The 18222-nt window shown below is 37.6% G+C and overlaps 1 protein-coding gene across 1 annotated transcript in view; it reads right to left on the bottom strand.

Moving 5' to 3' along the window:
• Positions 1-5024: 5024 nt before the first annotated feature.
• Positions 5025-18222, bottom strand: part of pth1r (parathyroid hormone 1 receptor) — a 79805-nt gene continuing 66607 nt past the window's right edge. Inside the window, exons 6-13 of the mRNA XM_059500986.1 lie at positions 12882-13068; positions 9165-9318; positions 8367-8427; positions 8048-8114; positions 7655-7749; positions 6887-7028; positions 6752-6793; positions 5025-6175 (exon numbers count right to left, since the gene is read on the bottom strand). Coding sequence (XP_059356969.1) covers positions 5822-6175; positions 6752-6793; positions 6887-7028; positions 7655-7749; positions 8048-8114; positions 8367-8427; positions 9165-9318; positions 12882-13068 — 1102 coding nt within the window. The 3' untranslated portion in view covers positions 5025-5821. The remainder of the gene's footprint in view (positions 6176-6751; positions 6794-6886; positions 7029-7654; positions 7750-8047; positions 8115-8366; positions 8428-9164; positions 9319-12881; positions 13069-18222) is intronic.

Raw genomic sequence — 18222 nt, 5'->3', positions numbered from 1 at the left:
AGAACCATAAAATACACCAAAAACTCAACACAATTACTAAAACAATACATTTTATTTGTGTGCTGTAATCCAAATCTTCAGAATCCATACTAACAAACCCAAATCCAAGCCTTTATTCAATGAGACCAGGCTGGTAGGACAGCATAGGGATATGAATAGACAAACATTTCTTGCTCTTATGCCTTCTACAGATGATATAAATACATTTAGATCACTTAACTTAATGATTGCTACGGATGTGAAGCGACTTAACCAGTATAAGAACAAATGTTTTGAACCAATCCCTGCCTTTAATTATATCTAACAATGTGCAATTTTTGGAGAAGAACAATGACACTTTAAGATGACTTCGGTTTTTAGCTGTGATGAGTAAAGTACTCATTACACAGAATTTGACACTGCTGCATTTTTACCTGTTCTAGTACAACACAAGCAAACCACATAGTTTTTCTGTTATGACCATAGTTACATGTTATTACCTCGTTCACTTCGTTCAGGCCTGTTTCTTTTCTATTGATCCAATCGTGGTTTCCATGTCCATAAATGCCGAAACAAACTGAAGAAAGAAAACACCATCTTCTGAAACAAACGCTCCAAACAGACCAGGCGTGAAAAAGACTTCCCGTTCACTTTGAAACAGAACCCCTCTGTTATTCTTTAGGACCGAAAAGATGACCTCAGGTGTACAACATCTGTTAATTTATACAAAAACAAATAATACAGTACTTTTTCCACCACTGCCATTTCTTTTTTTTTTTGACATTTTAGTTTTAGCTGAAATCATATTTAATTTTCATGAAAATAACAATGACAACAATAAAAATAAAATATGGTCTTCTCCCCACAATGTGGTGTAAATAATTAAGAATCATCAGGAATAAATTATGCAAATAACACTGTCTACACAGTATAGAGCTGTAATATTTTCCATTCTTTTCAATGTGCTTTCATGCTCAGATATGTTTTATCTTTTAAGACATGAACTGTGGGATTTATTGTTTTGTTCTGGGTGACTGTTGTGCTAATAGCTGCTGAATGAATGGAAAATCCCTCTCAACTGCAAATGACACAGTTTTCATATGCGATGACACGTCGCATTGCATTTCTACACCTTCGTGACAGACAGAATGGACATTTTAAAAACGAATGTAAGCTTTCAAATGGCTGTTGCACTGTGTTTGGAAATATATGAAAAATTTTTTAGAAACACTTTGAAACCAACATGTTTAAATGTGATAAACTCCTGCATATAAACTGCATATTAAAATGTACAGTATTTCACTCATTTGTTGAGTTACTTTAGCTCAAGTTTTGGCATGGACATCCTTTTATTGTCTAACATGTGGATTCTATCATGTTTGGTCCAATTATAAATGCATGCTATTAAACATTACAAAAATATTATTCTTTTGAAAGCAGCATGTGTGTCTCACAGAGCTCGTACACGTCCTGATATCAATCATCTGGTAAGAATGGCCCCTCGGAGCAGGAATGCGCTGGGATTGTGTGCATAGCGTGAACGTGCGGGAGGGAAAATATTACAGTTGGAACATTTCCCCATAAAAATGGTTGATGGAATTCAGAGCAGCTACAGAATGATTCATACAATCTCAAGCCTCTCAAACCAAATCTCTGTAGGCGAGAAAAAGGCTTTGTTAAAATCTGAAAATGCACTTACGGAATCATCACACTTTTGTAATATAGATCAATGTTAGCAGATAGTATAAAAGGCTGAAGAAAGCTAATTGTATGTTTTGAAAATGATGTAAGTGCTATAAAATCATCCTTTTGTTGCTCTGGGTTTCACTTGTGTATTTCTGATAAGGCCAGAAACACAATCTATTTATGCACTTTAAAAGAAAAACATACCGTTGTCACAGTGTCTGGGTTGTGTCCCTGGGTTTCCACTAGATGTCCCCCTTTCTCACGGTGTCTGTCACCTTATCACTTCCTGTTCCCTTATTTGGTCACCTTCCTCCTTGTTAGTAATTGATTGTTCCCCACCTGTCTCCTGTTCCCTCATTATCCTTCTGTGTATTTATACCCGGTCTGTCTGAGTCTGTGTTACGGAGTCCTTGTTTAATGTAATGTTAATTCATGTCCGTCAGTTCTTGCCCTTGCCCTTGCCCTTGCCCTTGCCCTTGCCCTTGCCCTTGCCCTTGCCCTTGCCCTTGCCCTTGCCCTTGCCCTTGCCCTCGCCCTTGCCCTCTTGTTTGGTTTCTGTTACGTCTGGTGATACAAGAAACACGTAGAGATCCAAGTGCAGGTATGTGACTTTATTAAAGGGCAAATCCAAAGGGTAAACAGTCCAGGCATGAGTCGAAACCAAAAACATCCATCCAAACATAGGGCAAGGGCAAGGGCAAGGGCAAGGGCAAGGGCAAGGGCAAGGGCAAGAACTGACGGACATGAATTAACATTACATTAAACAAGGACTCCGTAACACAGACTCAGACAGACCGGGTATAAATACACAGAAGGATAATGAGGGAACAGGAGACAGGTGGGGAACAATCAATTACTAACAAGGAGGAAGGTGACCAAATAAGGGAACAGGAAGTGATAAGGTGACAGACACCGTGAGAAAGGGGGACATCTAGTGGAAACCCAGGGACACAACCCAGACACTGTGACAACCGTAGGTAAACCTCCTATTAAAAAAAAATTATATATATATCTTTTTTTTAGCTAATTTATATTCAAAATAAAAATGGCAAACCTCTTCCAAGTTGTATCAGAAAAATGTGACTGGTATACAGTAGTGTAACATTGCTTCACTCACAAGTAATGTAAGATTTTTACATTGTAGGACAATAAAGGTCAGTTCTCATCATTAACTATGACTTTTGCCTCATTGAACTCCTAATTTGCTGCTTTTTAGTTAGTAATTAGTAATGCAGTTGTTAAATGTAGATATGGGGTGGGTAAAGGGAAATTAGTACTTATAGTCAATATAACATGCATGCTAATAAGCAACTAGTTAATAGTGAGAACTGGTCGTTAAACTAAAGCGTTCCCATATTTCATGAGATATACCAGTACTGTTGACAGAATCCTGATCTTTCTTTCTGTCTTCTTTGGGTTAGCGGCTAAGGTTGAGGAGAAGGAGGAGGTGCCAACCGTTGCGGGCAAGGTTGATGCTGAGAAGGGAAAGAAGAAAGAAAAAGAAGGCAAAAAGGAAGGCAAGGGTGCAAAAGAAGGAAAAGAAGGGAAAGGAGAAGAGGAGGAAACCACAAAGAAGAAAGGAGAAAAGGGGGAGAAAGGAGCAGCGAAGAAAGAGGTATCGGATGGAGGGAAAGGTAAAAAGGGAGGTGGAGAGAAAGGAGGAGAAAAAGGAGAAGAAAAAGGAGGGAAAGGAGGCGGAGCCAAGGGCGGTGCCAAGAAGCCTGTAAAGAAGTGAACGTTTAGTCACCTCAACGGTGTGTGCTAAACGTTCATTAGCCATTTTTTATTTTTTTTTAAGAAAATTTATAAAAGCACATTTACAGCATATTTATTTTATTGTAAATTGTAAATATTGACAATAAATGATTATCTCTTAATTATACATTTTCATTTATTATTCACACGATACACATGATCAACACTAAAATATACAACACTGGTGTACATAGAAAAGTTAGTTTGCATTAACGTGACAAACATCGACAACAACAGAAATTTACATTTTTGCAGAAAGAATATACATTTTTGGGTAAAATATTTTTTGTTGCAATGTGTCAAAAAAAGGACATGAAGAATGATGGGATGCAATAAAAATATGCACACGAGTAAAGCAGAGATATTCAAAGCAGTAAAATAAGGTCAATTTCTTGATCTGTCATGAATCCTCAATATCATTCAAGCAGTTCTTTTCAAATCAATCCCTGTTAATATCTGAAACCAACAGTCTCAAATGTTATTGAGTAGCAAGGCATAAAAAGTGCAAAAATAGATGCCATTTTATAAATAATACAACTGAAAATAATAGATTACATTTAATGGTAAAACATGTTGTCATTTTAATCTGTCCTCAAATTCAAGTTCAGATGGTTGTTACGTAAAGAAAAGCAGAATGTATATATTTTATTAAAGTTTATTTTGTTGAGTAATGGTTTGAATTTATTGAATAGCAAACATTAATTGCTTGAAATATGAAAAAAAAATGTATATATCAGCATATAAAATCATAACCTGCATTACATTTCTGTCTTTCCATATCAGTATTACATTCTAAAACATATGCAGAAGAACGTTTAGCTCGTAACTGTGTGGACATTTTCGTGTAGTCTGTAAACACAATATTGACATATATACATGGAGTAACAAAAAGCAGCATTATATTACACATAACAGACCATGAGCCTCTAAACCTACAATGCTGACTTCAGTTTGTTCTTCCTTATGGCTTTAAAAAAATGATTTCCAGCTTCTCATTTACAGTAATGCATGAAACATGTAATGTAATGTGAGGCAGTGGAGTGAAGCATGAGCAGGTTTAATTAAAGCCTTTTCAGGATGGAGTGTAGATGTGAAAAATATGACAGCCATTCATTATACGATAATGAGGATAATGTATATGTATAGGGGTTATCAGTGAACTGCTCTTATGATGCCTTTAATGGAGATTCACAGTTCCCTGAAAACTCTTACAGTACAGAGCATAATGATGCTGTTAATTGATTTAGACAGAATGAGAGGCGTATTTCATTCACTTGAAATATGTAATCTATAAAGGAAATGAAAGGTATACTGGCTGCTACCAAAGGATATTTTGTAAGGCAGTATAATCATTTTCTTTAATACGTTATTTAAAACAACATCGGTATGAAAATATTTGAATCATTCCTGTTGAATGTGTTATATAATGCAATAGTGCTGTTACTGTAGGGTTAAACATGTGAATGCACACTTCACTTTAAGTACTAAAGGTCTGCTGATGAATAACTCATCCTGCACTGTCTGTGCGTCAGATATGAATGACGTCTCATATCACCTTGTTATTAAGAATAATGGCTCATGCATGATCAGACAATGTGAATGGTCTCAGTGATAAAATGGAAACAGTATTATAAACTATGCTAAACCGCAATGGTTAAGGCAGCCAAAAACGATCCTGAAAAGAAAAAAACGTGGACAGAATTTTTCTTTAATGCCTAGTATAGTATGTGTTGGTCCTAATAACAAAAATCTTGGACGTTTCACCACTGGCAACAATCACGTCATCATCACTGGCAATAATGCAAGCTTGTACTGTAGAAGTCTACACAGATTCTGAGGGAATTCACTCATGAAGAAAAAAGACAGTCTGGCAAGATTTGGCAAATCTACTGATTAAACACATGGATAAACAAGACACAGCCGCTCAAGACTTAAAGACATATAAATATGACATTCTACCAACACAAACCTGCTATCATAATACAAAGAGTGTCCCTACTGGCAGTCGCATCTGTAAGTAACATTATAATAGTGCTGATCAAAAACATCTTTGAAATATGAGTCTCTTATTTACAATTCACGGTCCACAGTGCCATATATTTCATATGACTTGACCCTGAAGCAAACTCACTGTTGCACAATGCATTCACCACAATTTTTGAAGCCAAAATCTGTTCTCATTCTCCGAATGCTGCTGGTGAAGGTGGCCTGGTGCCTGTTGTAGCTTCCAGTCTTGCAAGAACATTGTGGCTCATTTTAAAGACACGGATCATATCTGGTCCATTCGGCTCGACTGTACATCTTAAATGGACTCACAACCCTAATTGTGAGGAAATCCTGAGAAACAAAGGACTATCTAATCCTTCGACATTTTTCTTGGTCTTTATTAAGGTTTGTGAAGTCACATGACTGTTTCTCTTTCCTCCTCCACCACCGGGATGGTTTTTTCCACTTGGAAGCTCTTTGAAGGTTCTTCCTCTTGTGTATGGAGCTCGTGTCCCGAGGACGGGATTGAGTTCTCAGAGACCGAGCCGTTCTTCACGTATCCCGGGAGGTTTCGGTGGCCGTTGAGGGAGACGGGCCCCAGGCGGGTGGTGAGGTGCAGGGCCAGAGGGCCCCGTGCGGTCACATTAGTGACACTGGTGTGAGACACCATGGGTCCATAGCTGTACGTGTTACTGCCACTCCGGGCTTTTCTCTTGAAGTCCAGAGCGAGCGTCCTCCGACTCCAGGACTTCTTGATTTCTGCTTGGACCTAAAGTGTGATAAGAATGAGAGCATTTGTGACGCTGGAGCACAAAACTAGCCATTAAGATATATAAATGAATGAATAAATAAGCTTTCCATTGCTGTATGGTTTGTTATGATTATTTGACCGCGATACAACTATTTGAAAATCTGGAATCTGAGGGAGCAAAAAAAATCGAAATACTGAGAAAATCATTTTTTAAAGTTGTCCAAATGAATTCTTAGCAATGCATACTACTAATCAAAAATTAAGTTTTCATATATTTATGATAGGAAATGTATAAAATATCTTCATGGAACATGATCTTTTGGAATAAAAGAAAAATGGATAATTTCGAGCCATACAATGTATTGTGGTCTATTGTTACAAATACTGTATACCCCAGAGACTTCAGACTGGTTTGGTGCTCCAGGCTCACATGTGTGAATAAAACAAGCAGCTGGGAAGTAACTGATTACATGTAATCTGGATTATGCAAACAGATACTAAAAATAATTAGATTCCATTTTAAAATACTCAGAATCAGATTACAGTTGCTTTTTATTGATTACATATTCACACAATTGCAATAAATTCTCTTACCTCTCCATTGCAGAAGCAATATATAATTGCAACGAAGAATCCCTGGAAAATAGTGCATACAGTAATTATACAAGTAATAATCAAATATTTTGGTGTCTTTTGTACAATTTTAATTGTCTTTTTTTGAAATATTACCTGGAATGAGTTAAAGAGCATTTCATAATGCATCTGGATTTGCCACGGCACCCCAGACACTTCTGTGTAGGGCATTGCCATGAACACAATGTAGTGAACCCCAAACAGCGGCATGAGGACCAGCGTCGATTTTAACAGCTTTCTGTGGCATAAGGCAAAAGAAAACAAAAAGATGAACAACCAAAGGATTTGTTTGGCGTCAATAGGATTATTTTATATTATTTAATTTTTTTTAAGTGTTTGACACTTTTATTTAAGTGAGGATCATTAATCTGTTAAAAAAAGAAAAGATTTATATATCAAATTTACATTTACATTACATTCAGTCAAATGAGGACAGTGGAAGCAATCAAAATCAACAAAAGAGCAATGATACCCAAGTAGTATAACAAGTCTCAGTTAGCTTAAACACAGTACATGTAGCAAGGACTTTTAAATAATAAAATAAATAAAAAGAACACAGATAGAATAGAAAATGAAATAAAGGTTATTCTTCAGCGAATCTTGAGGGGGAAAAAAGGTTATGGTTTCCACTTCAGCAAATTACATTGATTTCTTAAGGATCATTTAACATTGATATCATTATTTACTTTTAAATATAAGACAATAAATTAAAAAATATATACAATAAATAAAAAATAATTTGAACAGAAATCAGCCATTTTAAATAGTAATATTACTACTCTATACTGTATTACATACTGTATTTTTGAACAAATAAAAGCAGCCATGATAAACAACAACAAAAACAAAATAAATAATTCTTACCTATACTGTTGTCTGGTGTCACATCTTCCTGCGTTTGTTTCTCTAAGTTTTGTTGCCAAGACTCTAATTATATTCAGGAACAACAAAAAATTGACCTTTGGGGGGAAAAGTATATACACTAATTTAATAGATCATAATTGAGACATATAACTAACAGACACATGAAATAACTGCATTCACAATAAAAGACCTGATAGACAAATAAATATAATATTTGCAATTTACTTGAGACACATGTGAAAGCTCAACAGAACTTTGTCAAATGTGTACACAGATGACAGAGTTTACACTTCTCATGACTTTAAAATATAAAAACATTTTTCATAAATAGAATTATGCCTAAATAATGCTTACTTATGAATTTCTTTTTCATTTTTATTTATGGAAACTTACAACAATTGCTGTCAGAATAGGAATCTGCACTATCCATTTCAGGTTTCCTGCGCTTAAATCCCAGCATCTGTAGATAATAAACCAGATCAGTCACTTTTAGAAAGCTCAAACCAGACATCCTATTAATATGTAATAGATAGTGTACAAAAGATACTGTGTTTTACTTAGAGTCTAGAGTCTTATGCAAAAGTCCTGCACATGCATATATTATTTACCACATAGAGAATATTTGATTTGTTCAACAAGCTGAATTAATATTGCATTCCTGTATAAATGTACACATGCTAATATTGGCAAACGATTTCAAACAAACACTTACTCAGTGTCAGCAAGAGTGGCTCTCACGCTAGCCCAGATGGTCACAAACATCGCAGGAACACCTGTTTAATGAAACCGGTTTAGTAAAACCTTTAGTCACCTTTACTTTCAAACTGCTACTTACAGAAGAACCCTCAGGGCTTTTTTTCTGTATAATCTTCTGTGATTATTGCAAGTAATTAAACTAATAAATCATTTTATTTGTTATTGTATTGTAAACAACAACAACAAAAATAATAATAATATTTTTTTATAATATTGTATTGCATTGTTGGGTTGGTGGTGGTGAAAATTCTGGCAAACCATTTACATACATCTGAAGTACTGTCCATGCAGAAAAAAAGGTCTATAGTTGAGCCTTTGCTCTGCAACACTGGTATTAGCAACAGAGAAGTGGCTTAGCTCCACAGCATCCACATTGTATGCGCTGTGCATGTCCAACTTTTCCGCACAGTGTGTACAATGCAGGAGCAGTGGAGTCCAAAGTATATCCACAAAAGCAGACACATTTGCTGCTGTCTCCAAAAGATATAGCACATGCCACTGTGCTGCACTGGAAACAGTTAGCAATACCTCAAAATGACTGTTGCTGTTCTTCAAGAGTAAAATGAAAAATCTGTTTGTTACACAAATTGATAGCCCAGTTGATAGCCTATTTCAAATCAACTGGAGAAGATGTCAGGAGAAAGCTTGAATGAAATCTTTTGGATGATTTGGTGTCTGTAGACAGAAGCAGAATAGTTATGCCCTAGTGAGGTGTATTGGACATGAGTCTACATGAAGAAGACTGTTTACTCACCCCAGCCAATCAGAGTAAAGCCCCAAAGGTACTTCCTGTCTGAGAAGAAGGTCATGAAGATAAGGCTGTGCAGGTACAGGCCTTCCACCAGAATCCAGTAATAATTAGTCGCCAAGAAGTACAAGAAGAGAGTCACAGCCACCTTACAGCCAATCTTGAAGGATAAAGTAAAATCGATTCAGCACATATTGATTAAAAGCATGTGTTCCTATTTCACCTTCATTTGGTTTTGAGATACAATCTATGTGTAACTCGACTCCTTTAAAAGTTGAAATGCACAAGGATAATGTGCAGGATGAAGGATCATTTAAAACAAGTTTCGAAAGATAATGTGAGGGGTTACCTGTGAGATGAGGAAACAAGATGTGGTGTTATGGGAAACTACCTTTCTCCAAAAATCCTGCAGCCTTATTGAATCACACCAGTGTCTTGGACTGGCCAGTGGCATTCAAGCATGCCAAATGGAAGCAGCTCTCACCCTATATAAAGCTGCCCAAAATCCTCAGAATTGACTGAGGAATAACTGGCAGGTTACATTTACACTACTAGGCATCACCAGGAAAGCAAAGAGAAAGGCAAAGTCACAAAAAGCACCTAAATGGCTTTGTATCAATGGTGCAGAAATGTAGGCAATGTTGCTGGGACACAGTGCGGGGTCTCGGCCGGGTCGTCTGGGCAAGGTTGCATGATGTTAAAAACCCGAAACACCCAGTGACCCCAAGGTACATTACTGATGATGTGTCCCAGCACATTTGCATGATGTATCTTTCACCAGTGCTTATTAATATTATACAAAGCAACATTAGATTACTGGTGCCAAATAAGCACCACATAAGGCAATGAAAGTAGCCTGTTGCACAATGCAACACCTAACTGTTGAGGCAGATCAGATTGCATTATAAACCCATTGCCTGTTGGGAAAGTGCTATAATAGGCCTCACACAGGGAACAAAAATGTTAATGAGTTTATGTCGCACTTTAGTTAAGGTGAGTGTGTCAGATACCCTTTACCTTGAAGAAACAGCAAAGGAATTTCACCTTAAAAGAACAATAAGAAATCCATGACATGCTGTGTGAGTTTGTGTAAGTGTAAGAAGAGGAGGAATGCCCTTTTTGGTTTTTTATTGCACATGGACAATCCTGAAGAGTCATAACACATCAGTCTACCTCGCCATTCTGAAATGAGGAGGGATAAGAAAACGCAAGCCCTGAACATTTAAGAGCCGGCTCATGCAGAACATCGACAAGAACAACTCCTCTTAGCACACCAGGTGAGAAGCAGTACTGTTTATCAGGTTTTTCAATTGGACAGAGTCCACACATCTTTGGATAAGATAGACAGCTGGCTCAGGCTCTTTTTGAAAGTCTGGGGCAAAGCTAACAGATGTCTTTGCTGGTTGGTGAGAACACAAAGAGTCTGATCGAGGTGAGAGGTCAAGCTGTATTCCTTTGGTATAACATGCCACATTGCAAAGTTTTTTTGCTGCTGGGAATCTCTGTGTAAATCCTGCTATAGTCACTGATCACATTTAGGAGCATTTAAAAGCACAGCTTTCACAGTCTTTTAAATTTAACCACAGATAGCAGTCAGAGAAAATGAGTCTCCTCATTGTGTGGCCGATAGGCTCCGTTGTCATCTTTGTCACCTGCAACACTAATGCTCCGGTTTGTAGTCATTCTTGTCCATGTCTTTTGTCATATCCCAGCAGACAGCGCCGTCCAACATTGTAAAAGCAGGACACAAATCCAATACAGCTTTTTGTCAGCTCTTTGTGCACCTACAGGGAGAATGGAGCAGGTCTCTGTGAGGTGGCTTTGTGGTGGTGGCCAGACCATAGATGGCTATGAACAGATTCGGCCTGAACAGAGCACTCAAGGCCAAGCTTGTCGATTTTTGTGTCGGATTCTTGACCCCTCCAGTTCACTCTGATAAGGAAGGGGGGATTCCTCTGCCATGCTGGACAATCTTTCTTTGTCAGGTTGCCAGTGACATGACATCCTCCCCTATCACCCAATCTGCCAAATGTGACCAAATCACAATCTCCTAAGCAGGGGTGGAGATCAGCTCGAGTGAAAATAATTGGGTAGGATGCAAAATTCAGGAGTAAGGAGCACAAGATACCTGAGCTGATGTGAGCTCTTCACTTAAACCCTCTTGCTCTACTTCATGGCTCGACTGCTCTTCCTCCGCAGTTCACGAAAACAGGAAAATGAAGGCAGTGGGACAACCTATGAAGGCAGTGGGACAACCTATGAAGCATCTTTCATAACAAGAGCAAGCTTAGAGAGCAGCATCCTGAGAATCATTTTCCTTACAGTGAGGGCAGCCTGTCACATCAAAAGTGGCTTCAGTGTGGAATCTCCCAGGGGAGAAAAGACAGCTCTCATGCCCTTACATTAGGGCCACTCAAGGATAGACATTTGAAACAATGCATCCACGAGTGAATGTATCTGTACTCTTCCTCAATGGATCACAGAAGGATAATGACTGGATCACTGGAATTTTGTTTCCTGCAGAAGGTGTATATATTCCAGGGCTTCTTGTCTTCCGGTTGAACAATGTCAGAATGAGAAAGATGCTGAGGTTTTGGTGTTAGTACCGCTTTATATTCAAGATAAGAGAGCTTTTTTATATAAAGTATAAAAGTATAAGTACTCTTTAAGTATAAAGAGGCGAAGAAATGCTATTTCTCTAAAGCCCCTGGTGCAACATTTCCAATGGACACAACATAGTGAGATATATCAAAGTAAAAAGTACTAAAACAAATTGTAAACAATTAATGGTCACACTTTAGTTTGGGGATCAGTTCTCACTATTAACAAATTATTAACTATGACATTTGCCTCATTAAACTCCTCATTCGCTGCTTATAAATAGTTTATGTACTACTGGGTAGGATTAAAGGATCTATAATATGATCATGCAGAATAAGGCATTAAAATGTGCTTTATTTGTTCCTGTAGCTCAATTGATAGGTAAAAATTGATAGCCTGAAAGCACTGTAAGTCGCTGCTAAATGCATAAATTTAATTTAATTTAAATTTAATTAGTACTAATAAACAACGATATGCTAGCAATATGCATGCTATAAGAGACTGAATAATAGTGAGAACTGGAACCTAAACTAGTTTTACCCAATTCTAAGTTTTACCCAATTAACATGAGTAAAATAAAATATCAAGCCAACCATTGATGTGCAAGATAGCATTAAAATATTTATTAAAATATTTGGCACGCTCCAATCCCATAGGCCAGTGTGAGACATTGGTTTGGTTTAATAGGGCATCAGTATTTATGGAAAATTGTATTTCCCTATAGCATCAGCTACTGATACAGTGCTGTGTGAACCTCAATCAAAAAGGAACTGGGTTGCTGCTGGATGACTCTCTATTATATCGTAGTCTCTTTATTTGGCTTGGGAACCATATTCATGCCAAATGAGAATATCCACAATCTTTCCTGTTACTAGGTATTGAGTAACTATCATAGTTACTATAATAGTCTTAATTATAATGTTTAATTAAAAAGGAAGTTAATTTAATTCACATAAAACTTAATTGAAACCCCTGTTTCCTGGTTACGCACAAAATTACAGTCAACAACAAATGGCTTCAGAGGATAACGAGGCTCCCAAACTACTACTACTATGGCAACAACACAATGTGAGATTCCTCTGTTATGGACTTCACTGATAGATGTATGTGTGCTGCACTTACAAACTTGGTTTTGTTGGCAGGAGGTGCTTCTGTGATGGATTTGAGATCTTCCACAGTAATGCTCTCCATTTCCTGCAGAGCAGCACCAGAGTACAACACCACGTCTTTCACAAATATACTAATGGCCCTCAGCATGAACGATACAAACAGGTGCATGTGGATGTAGTTTCGGGTGCAGTGCAGCCGCCTGAAACATAAAAGATAAAAAGAGAAATCAGGTCAAACAAGGGTTATTTTGTAATTAGCTGTAAATAGTGTGAGGTATCAAGGTACATGAAATCACATACCAGAATGTTGCAGATTAATGTACCAGTAGAATAACAGATACTCGGAGCTATGTGTATGTGTGTGTATGTGTGTTTAGTTGCTCTCCAGTGCCCTTTCACAGAGGCTAGAAGAACAATACTAAACTTAATTAGAGCCAGATGAGTCTGCCGCTGAATGTAACACATTCTTTGGATTTAAAAGGTTCAGAAAGCACAAATGTTGAAAATGTAGGACTCAAAACGTAAGCTATAAAAACAAAATTGCAAGCATGTGTTTCCCAAATTCCCTTCGGTTTGTCTAGATTCTCTCAAACTAGTTTGACCGGAGCAAGTCTATTAAGTAAAATATCCTCCAGATTTGATGCAGTCCTCTGAAAGAAATTAGGTTGAATCCCGATCTCATGAAAAATCATAAATATTTGTGAGTAATATTTACTTTACAAGTAAATCTTCACCAAATGTAAATATATTTGTGCATGCATATTATATAGTTTGCCACTCCACCTCTCCACAGCACTCCACCTCTGGCTAAAGCTAACCACATAACAATAATATAAAAAGTTATAATATAATGCACAGTTCACATATAATGTAAATATGCACAGTGACAAATGTTTTAGATATATTATACTACTCTATGGATATTCCCAACTCAATTCAGTATTTGATCCTGTATGTTTCAATGCTTATGCTAAATGCATATTGTATGTTTATTCATGTCATGCCATCGGAGCTAATGTCATAAGGCACTTTTTTCTCAAAAGGATACAGTATTGATGTCAACTAAAAGACTACATGTCTGCATTAAAATGCCCCTTTCATTCCACACCGATAGCAAACAAGATCCATTCATGCGAATCACTGATCAATTTGTGCTGTAAGAGAACAATTTCAAAAATGGTCAAAAATAATTGTGGGTGTTTGCTTTGGTCCAACATCAGACAATCACCACAGATTGTGTGTGATAATTTAAAGATAGCATGGAATCAAAATGAATTGTCTATATTATTATGATTGTTGGTATGATTTACTGAGTAGTTGCTAGTTGTTGAAATATACTGTATTGATGATAACAATGATATTTACATATTCATATCATGCTAACACTACAGATATGACAATTTTGTAAACAATCAATATTTTTTTAACAGGATGTCCAGATCAAAAGTAAGTGCAAAATCATGAAATACTAAAAGCTAAATTGAAATGACAAAAGTGTCTGGTGTCATAGGGCACACATTACACATTACAATGTTCAGGACATTTCCATGTCTTTTTAGGATTTAGCTTACATGGCTTTTGAAATCAAATGTTTGAAATCAAATGATTTGACAAGGTTTTCAACTCTGTACTAGAGTGTATTTAGGTGGTTTGGTAACTCTTTAGATTACAACTATTAACCTGTTGCTTATTAGCATCCAAATTACTAGCATATATTGGCTGTTTATTAGTACTTATAGCACTTTTTAATGTGTTATTCTACATGATCCCTTAAATCTAGCCCATACCTAAACACATCTATAACAACATATACCTTATTTATTAGCAATAAACAGGAAATTAGGAGTTTATTGAGGGAAAATACAGCTAATAGTGAATATGTGCTCCCTGATCTTAAGTGTTACTGAGAGTTCTAAAGGATAAATTAGATTAATAAAACTTGGTTTCAAATTAGGGATAGTAAAAAATAAAATAAAAAAAAAGGCCAGACAAAAAAAAAAAAGCCCCAAAAAAAGTAAACCAAGGCCACAACCATGTCCAATTTGTTTGATAAAATCTGTTATTTGAATGCCCAGTGTGTAGACAATGCTAAAAGCTTCTTATCTCATCATATTCAGATAGGAACTACACAAATCACGTTGATACCATATTTTCCATATTTTCAATTCAAAGCGTTGAATAGTGCGCATCACACGATTTTACTGACAGTTGTCAGTTTTTTGTCATAAAACAGTTGTCAAACATTAGATGTTTTACTACTTCCATCTTCCCTCAAATTCTTTCACACTTAAAACTGGCACTTTGCTCCGGAAGTCGCGCTCTGCTTCTGTGAAACGTAAACCCGACTACTTTAATTTGAGTGGCCATCCTAATCACTTTGACATTGATGAGCATTTTTAAATCAAATTGTTAAAGTTAAATAAAAGTTAAATAAAATGGAACTTTTAAACCTTTTTGTCATCGTAACTGAACTATATAAGTGTCATTTTCTTTTGTGATCAGTAGCCATTCCTTTTTTTTTTTTTTTTGTTTATAATAATAATAATAATAATAATAAAGTGACAAAAATCTACAAATGTGCAAAATGCACACTTCAGGTGTGCAGTCCGGTCTCTGTTTCTGTTTTTTTTTTCAGGCAGGCATGCTGAAATATGCAACCTTTGGGGTTTATTTTTGTTATTCCTCTCACTCCTCTGGAGAGGTTTAGAGCAGCTGTGTGGAATCGCTTGCCTCTTCATCAGTAGACTAACTGCTGTTTAACCACCGTCCCATTGGGAACTATTGATCGGGAAGCTCCGGAGAGCTGATCCGTGTAGATCCTGGCTTCTCGAAGCGTGCCTCAAACACTGGAGCTAATGTTTGAGAGTCCCCGTGCTGCATGGCTGATGTCCTGGAGCCCAAGCACCTGAGACCATACTACTGACACTGTGAGCGCAGAGCATGGAAACGCTGGCAGCCGATCAGCAGCGGCCCAGACGAGCCCTTATTAAAGTCATTTTCCTGACCTGCATTTCCTGGTGCCCAGGCAATGGGCTGGCTCTTAAAAACACAGAGCACTGGAGCCGAGTCAAGCTAATATGGTACCTGTCAGCAGCTCGTTCGGCACACGACCCGACCCTTTATTTGAATAAGCCCGCTGGATAAATAACGAAGGGAACCTCTTTGCATTAATTAGCAATGAAAATGGAACGATTGAACGCAAAAGTAATAAATGCACTCATATGTCTTAATATTGAAAAAGAGCCAGTACACATGCTGGGCGAACTATTAGAGAAGCATTCATTTGATGGCGTTCATTTGGACAACCGATCGCTTCAGTCAAGTCAAAACACAACGTTTTAATGAAATTTCTAAATGTAAAAACTTTCAGCACACTTGCAAAAACATTAACTCCTGAACCATTGTGCCATTCAAAGCCATGCATAGATCAGATGTGACAGTTTAGGTAAAATTTGGTATACAGCAAATAAAGTATAAATTTGCAAACTATATATATATTAAAAAAAAAAAAATATATATATATATATATATTCTTCTAAAATTAGCATTTTTCTCTATGTTTAGGTTCAGTTTTTTCACTTTAATGGAAATGCAAATAACCTATTCATTGCCATTAAAAAAGTAAAATTACTGACCCTGCACAACGCTCATTTTAGAAGAAAATTTCAAAGGGCTCTTAGAGGCTTTTGCATCTGAACTCTTCTTATACTTTGTATTAATGCCATTAGCAATTAATGTCTGACAACTGTTTTACTACTGGTTTACTTCTGTGTGTCAGTTACATTGACAACTCATTATTTGTACATACTGTAACATAAATGTATTAACAATGTAGGGACAAAAATAATAAACTATGAATTAACTGTAATAAACTAGTAGCTTTCTAATGATTTAGAAGTGCTTTGTTACTATAAACCTATTAAGTATTACTAAAATGGGGGTTACAAATGATTTACACTTGTTCTGCTCATGTCTCATGACCATAAAAGCACACATCAACTCAACATAAAATAAAAAGAAAAGAAAAAAGACTCAAAGTCATTTAGTTTATTGTAAATCATTTCTCCATCAAACCAGCATGTAAACATCAGCTGCTAGCAGACATTCAGCTGGAGTCTGTGATAAATGCATCTACATGAACAAAGTCTGCATGTGTATATCATAAAACTTGCATCAAGTAAATAAATCTAGTCAACAAAATGGGGCATGTATATTGTATTTAGTTTGTAGCCTAAGAACCCTGATTAAGACCAATTTCACACTTCTATTGTGTTTAAGCAATTTCTTTGTATTTATTGACAGAGTGCAATGTTTATGCAGCAAATGCTTTGGAGGAAAAGCAACTGCAAAATGCATTTTGGTGCTGGACTTTGGTGCTGGAATTTGCAAGACAAAAGTGAAAACAGCAGGATTTAAACTTGCAACTGCAAGTAAAAACGTCTTGGTTACGTATGTAACCCTCGTTCCCTGAAGGAGGGAACGGAGACGTTACGAATGGGATCTCGCCCGAGAGCCCAATCACCTTTGAGTGGTACAAAACGAGCCAATGGTACACAAAGTACCTTGGTCTGCGGGATTTGCATCGCGAGCTCCGCCCCGCAGAGCGGGTATATAAGGAGCAACGCGAGCAACTCGCATTCAAGTCTCCGCTGAGGAGCCGAGCCAGTGACCCGGCCGTTCAGCGGAACAGCAATGTGGCAAGGGGATGTAACGTCTCTGTTTCCTCCTTCAGGGAACAAGGGTTACATACGTAACCAAGACGTTCCCTTTCAGTCGGTCACGTTCGACGTTACGAATGGTGTCCCTTACAAAATGCCACATGGCTTTCTTCCAGCGACCCGTGTGAGTGTTAGCACCCTGTCATGAGGCCAGCACGAGTGAGGGCCCATAACTTAAACAGAATACACTGGGTAGCATATTCCAGCTGGACGTATGCTAGCAGGCTGCCTGCCCGTCGGAGGACTTACAGAAGGCAGGTATCCCGCAGGGTGGAAGTTTCAACGACAGAGCTGGCAAGGGGCTTGCCAAGGGAAAGACACATGCTGTGGAGAGACTTAATGTGGACATACACACGTGGGATTGCCCAGAAAGGGGAATCACAACACATGGAGGCACCTAGTCCCACACCGGGCTGACCCTGGAGGAACCCAGGGTTCTGACTGAGGTACTCACCTGAGGGGAATAGCGCAAGCATCCAGTCCGGGGAGTGGAATGGCGCAGCAAGCGGATTGACACCGAGCAGGTCCTTACTGGCCCGAAGGGGCGAGTACCCGGGAGGACACGGGCTCTACACAGAGATTATAAAATCTTGCGAATGTGTTACGTGTCGCCCAGCCCGCAGCTCTACAGATGTC

Source organism: Carassius carassius, chromosome 20 (assembly GCF_963082965.1).
Source record: "Carassius carassius chromosome 20, fCarCar2.1, whole genome shotgun sequence".
Taxonomy (NCBI): Eukaryota; Metazoa; Chordata; class Actinopteri; order Cypriniformes; family Cyprinidae; genus Carassius; species Carassius carassius.
This window is presented reverse-complemented; position numbering and strand designations above follow the sequence as displayed.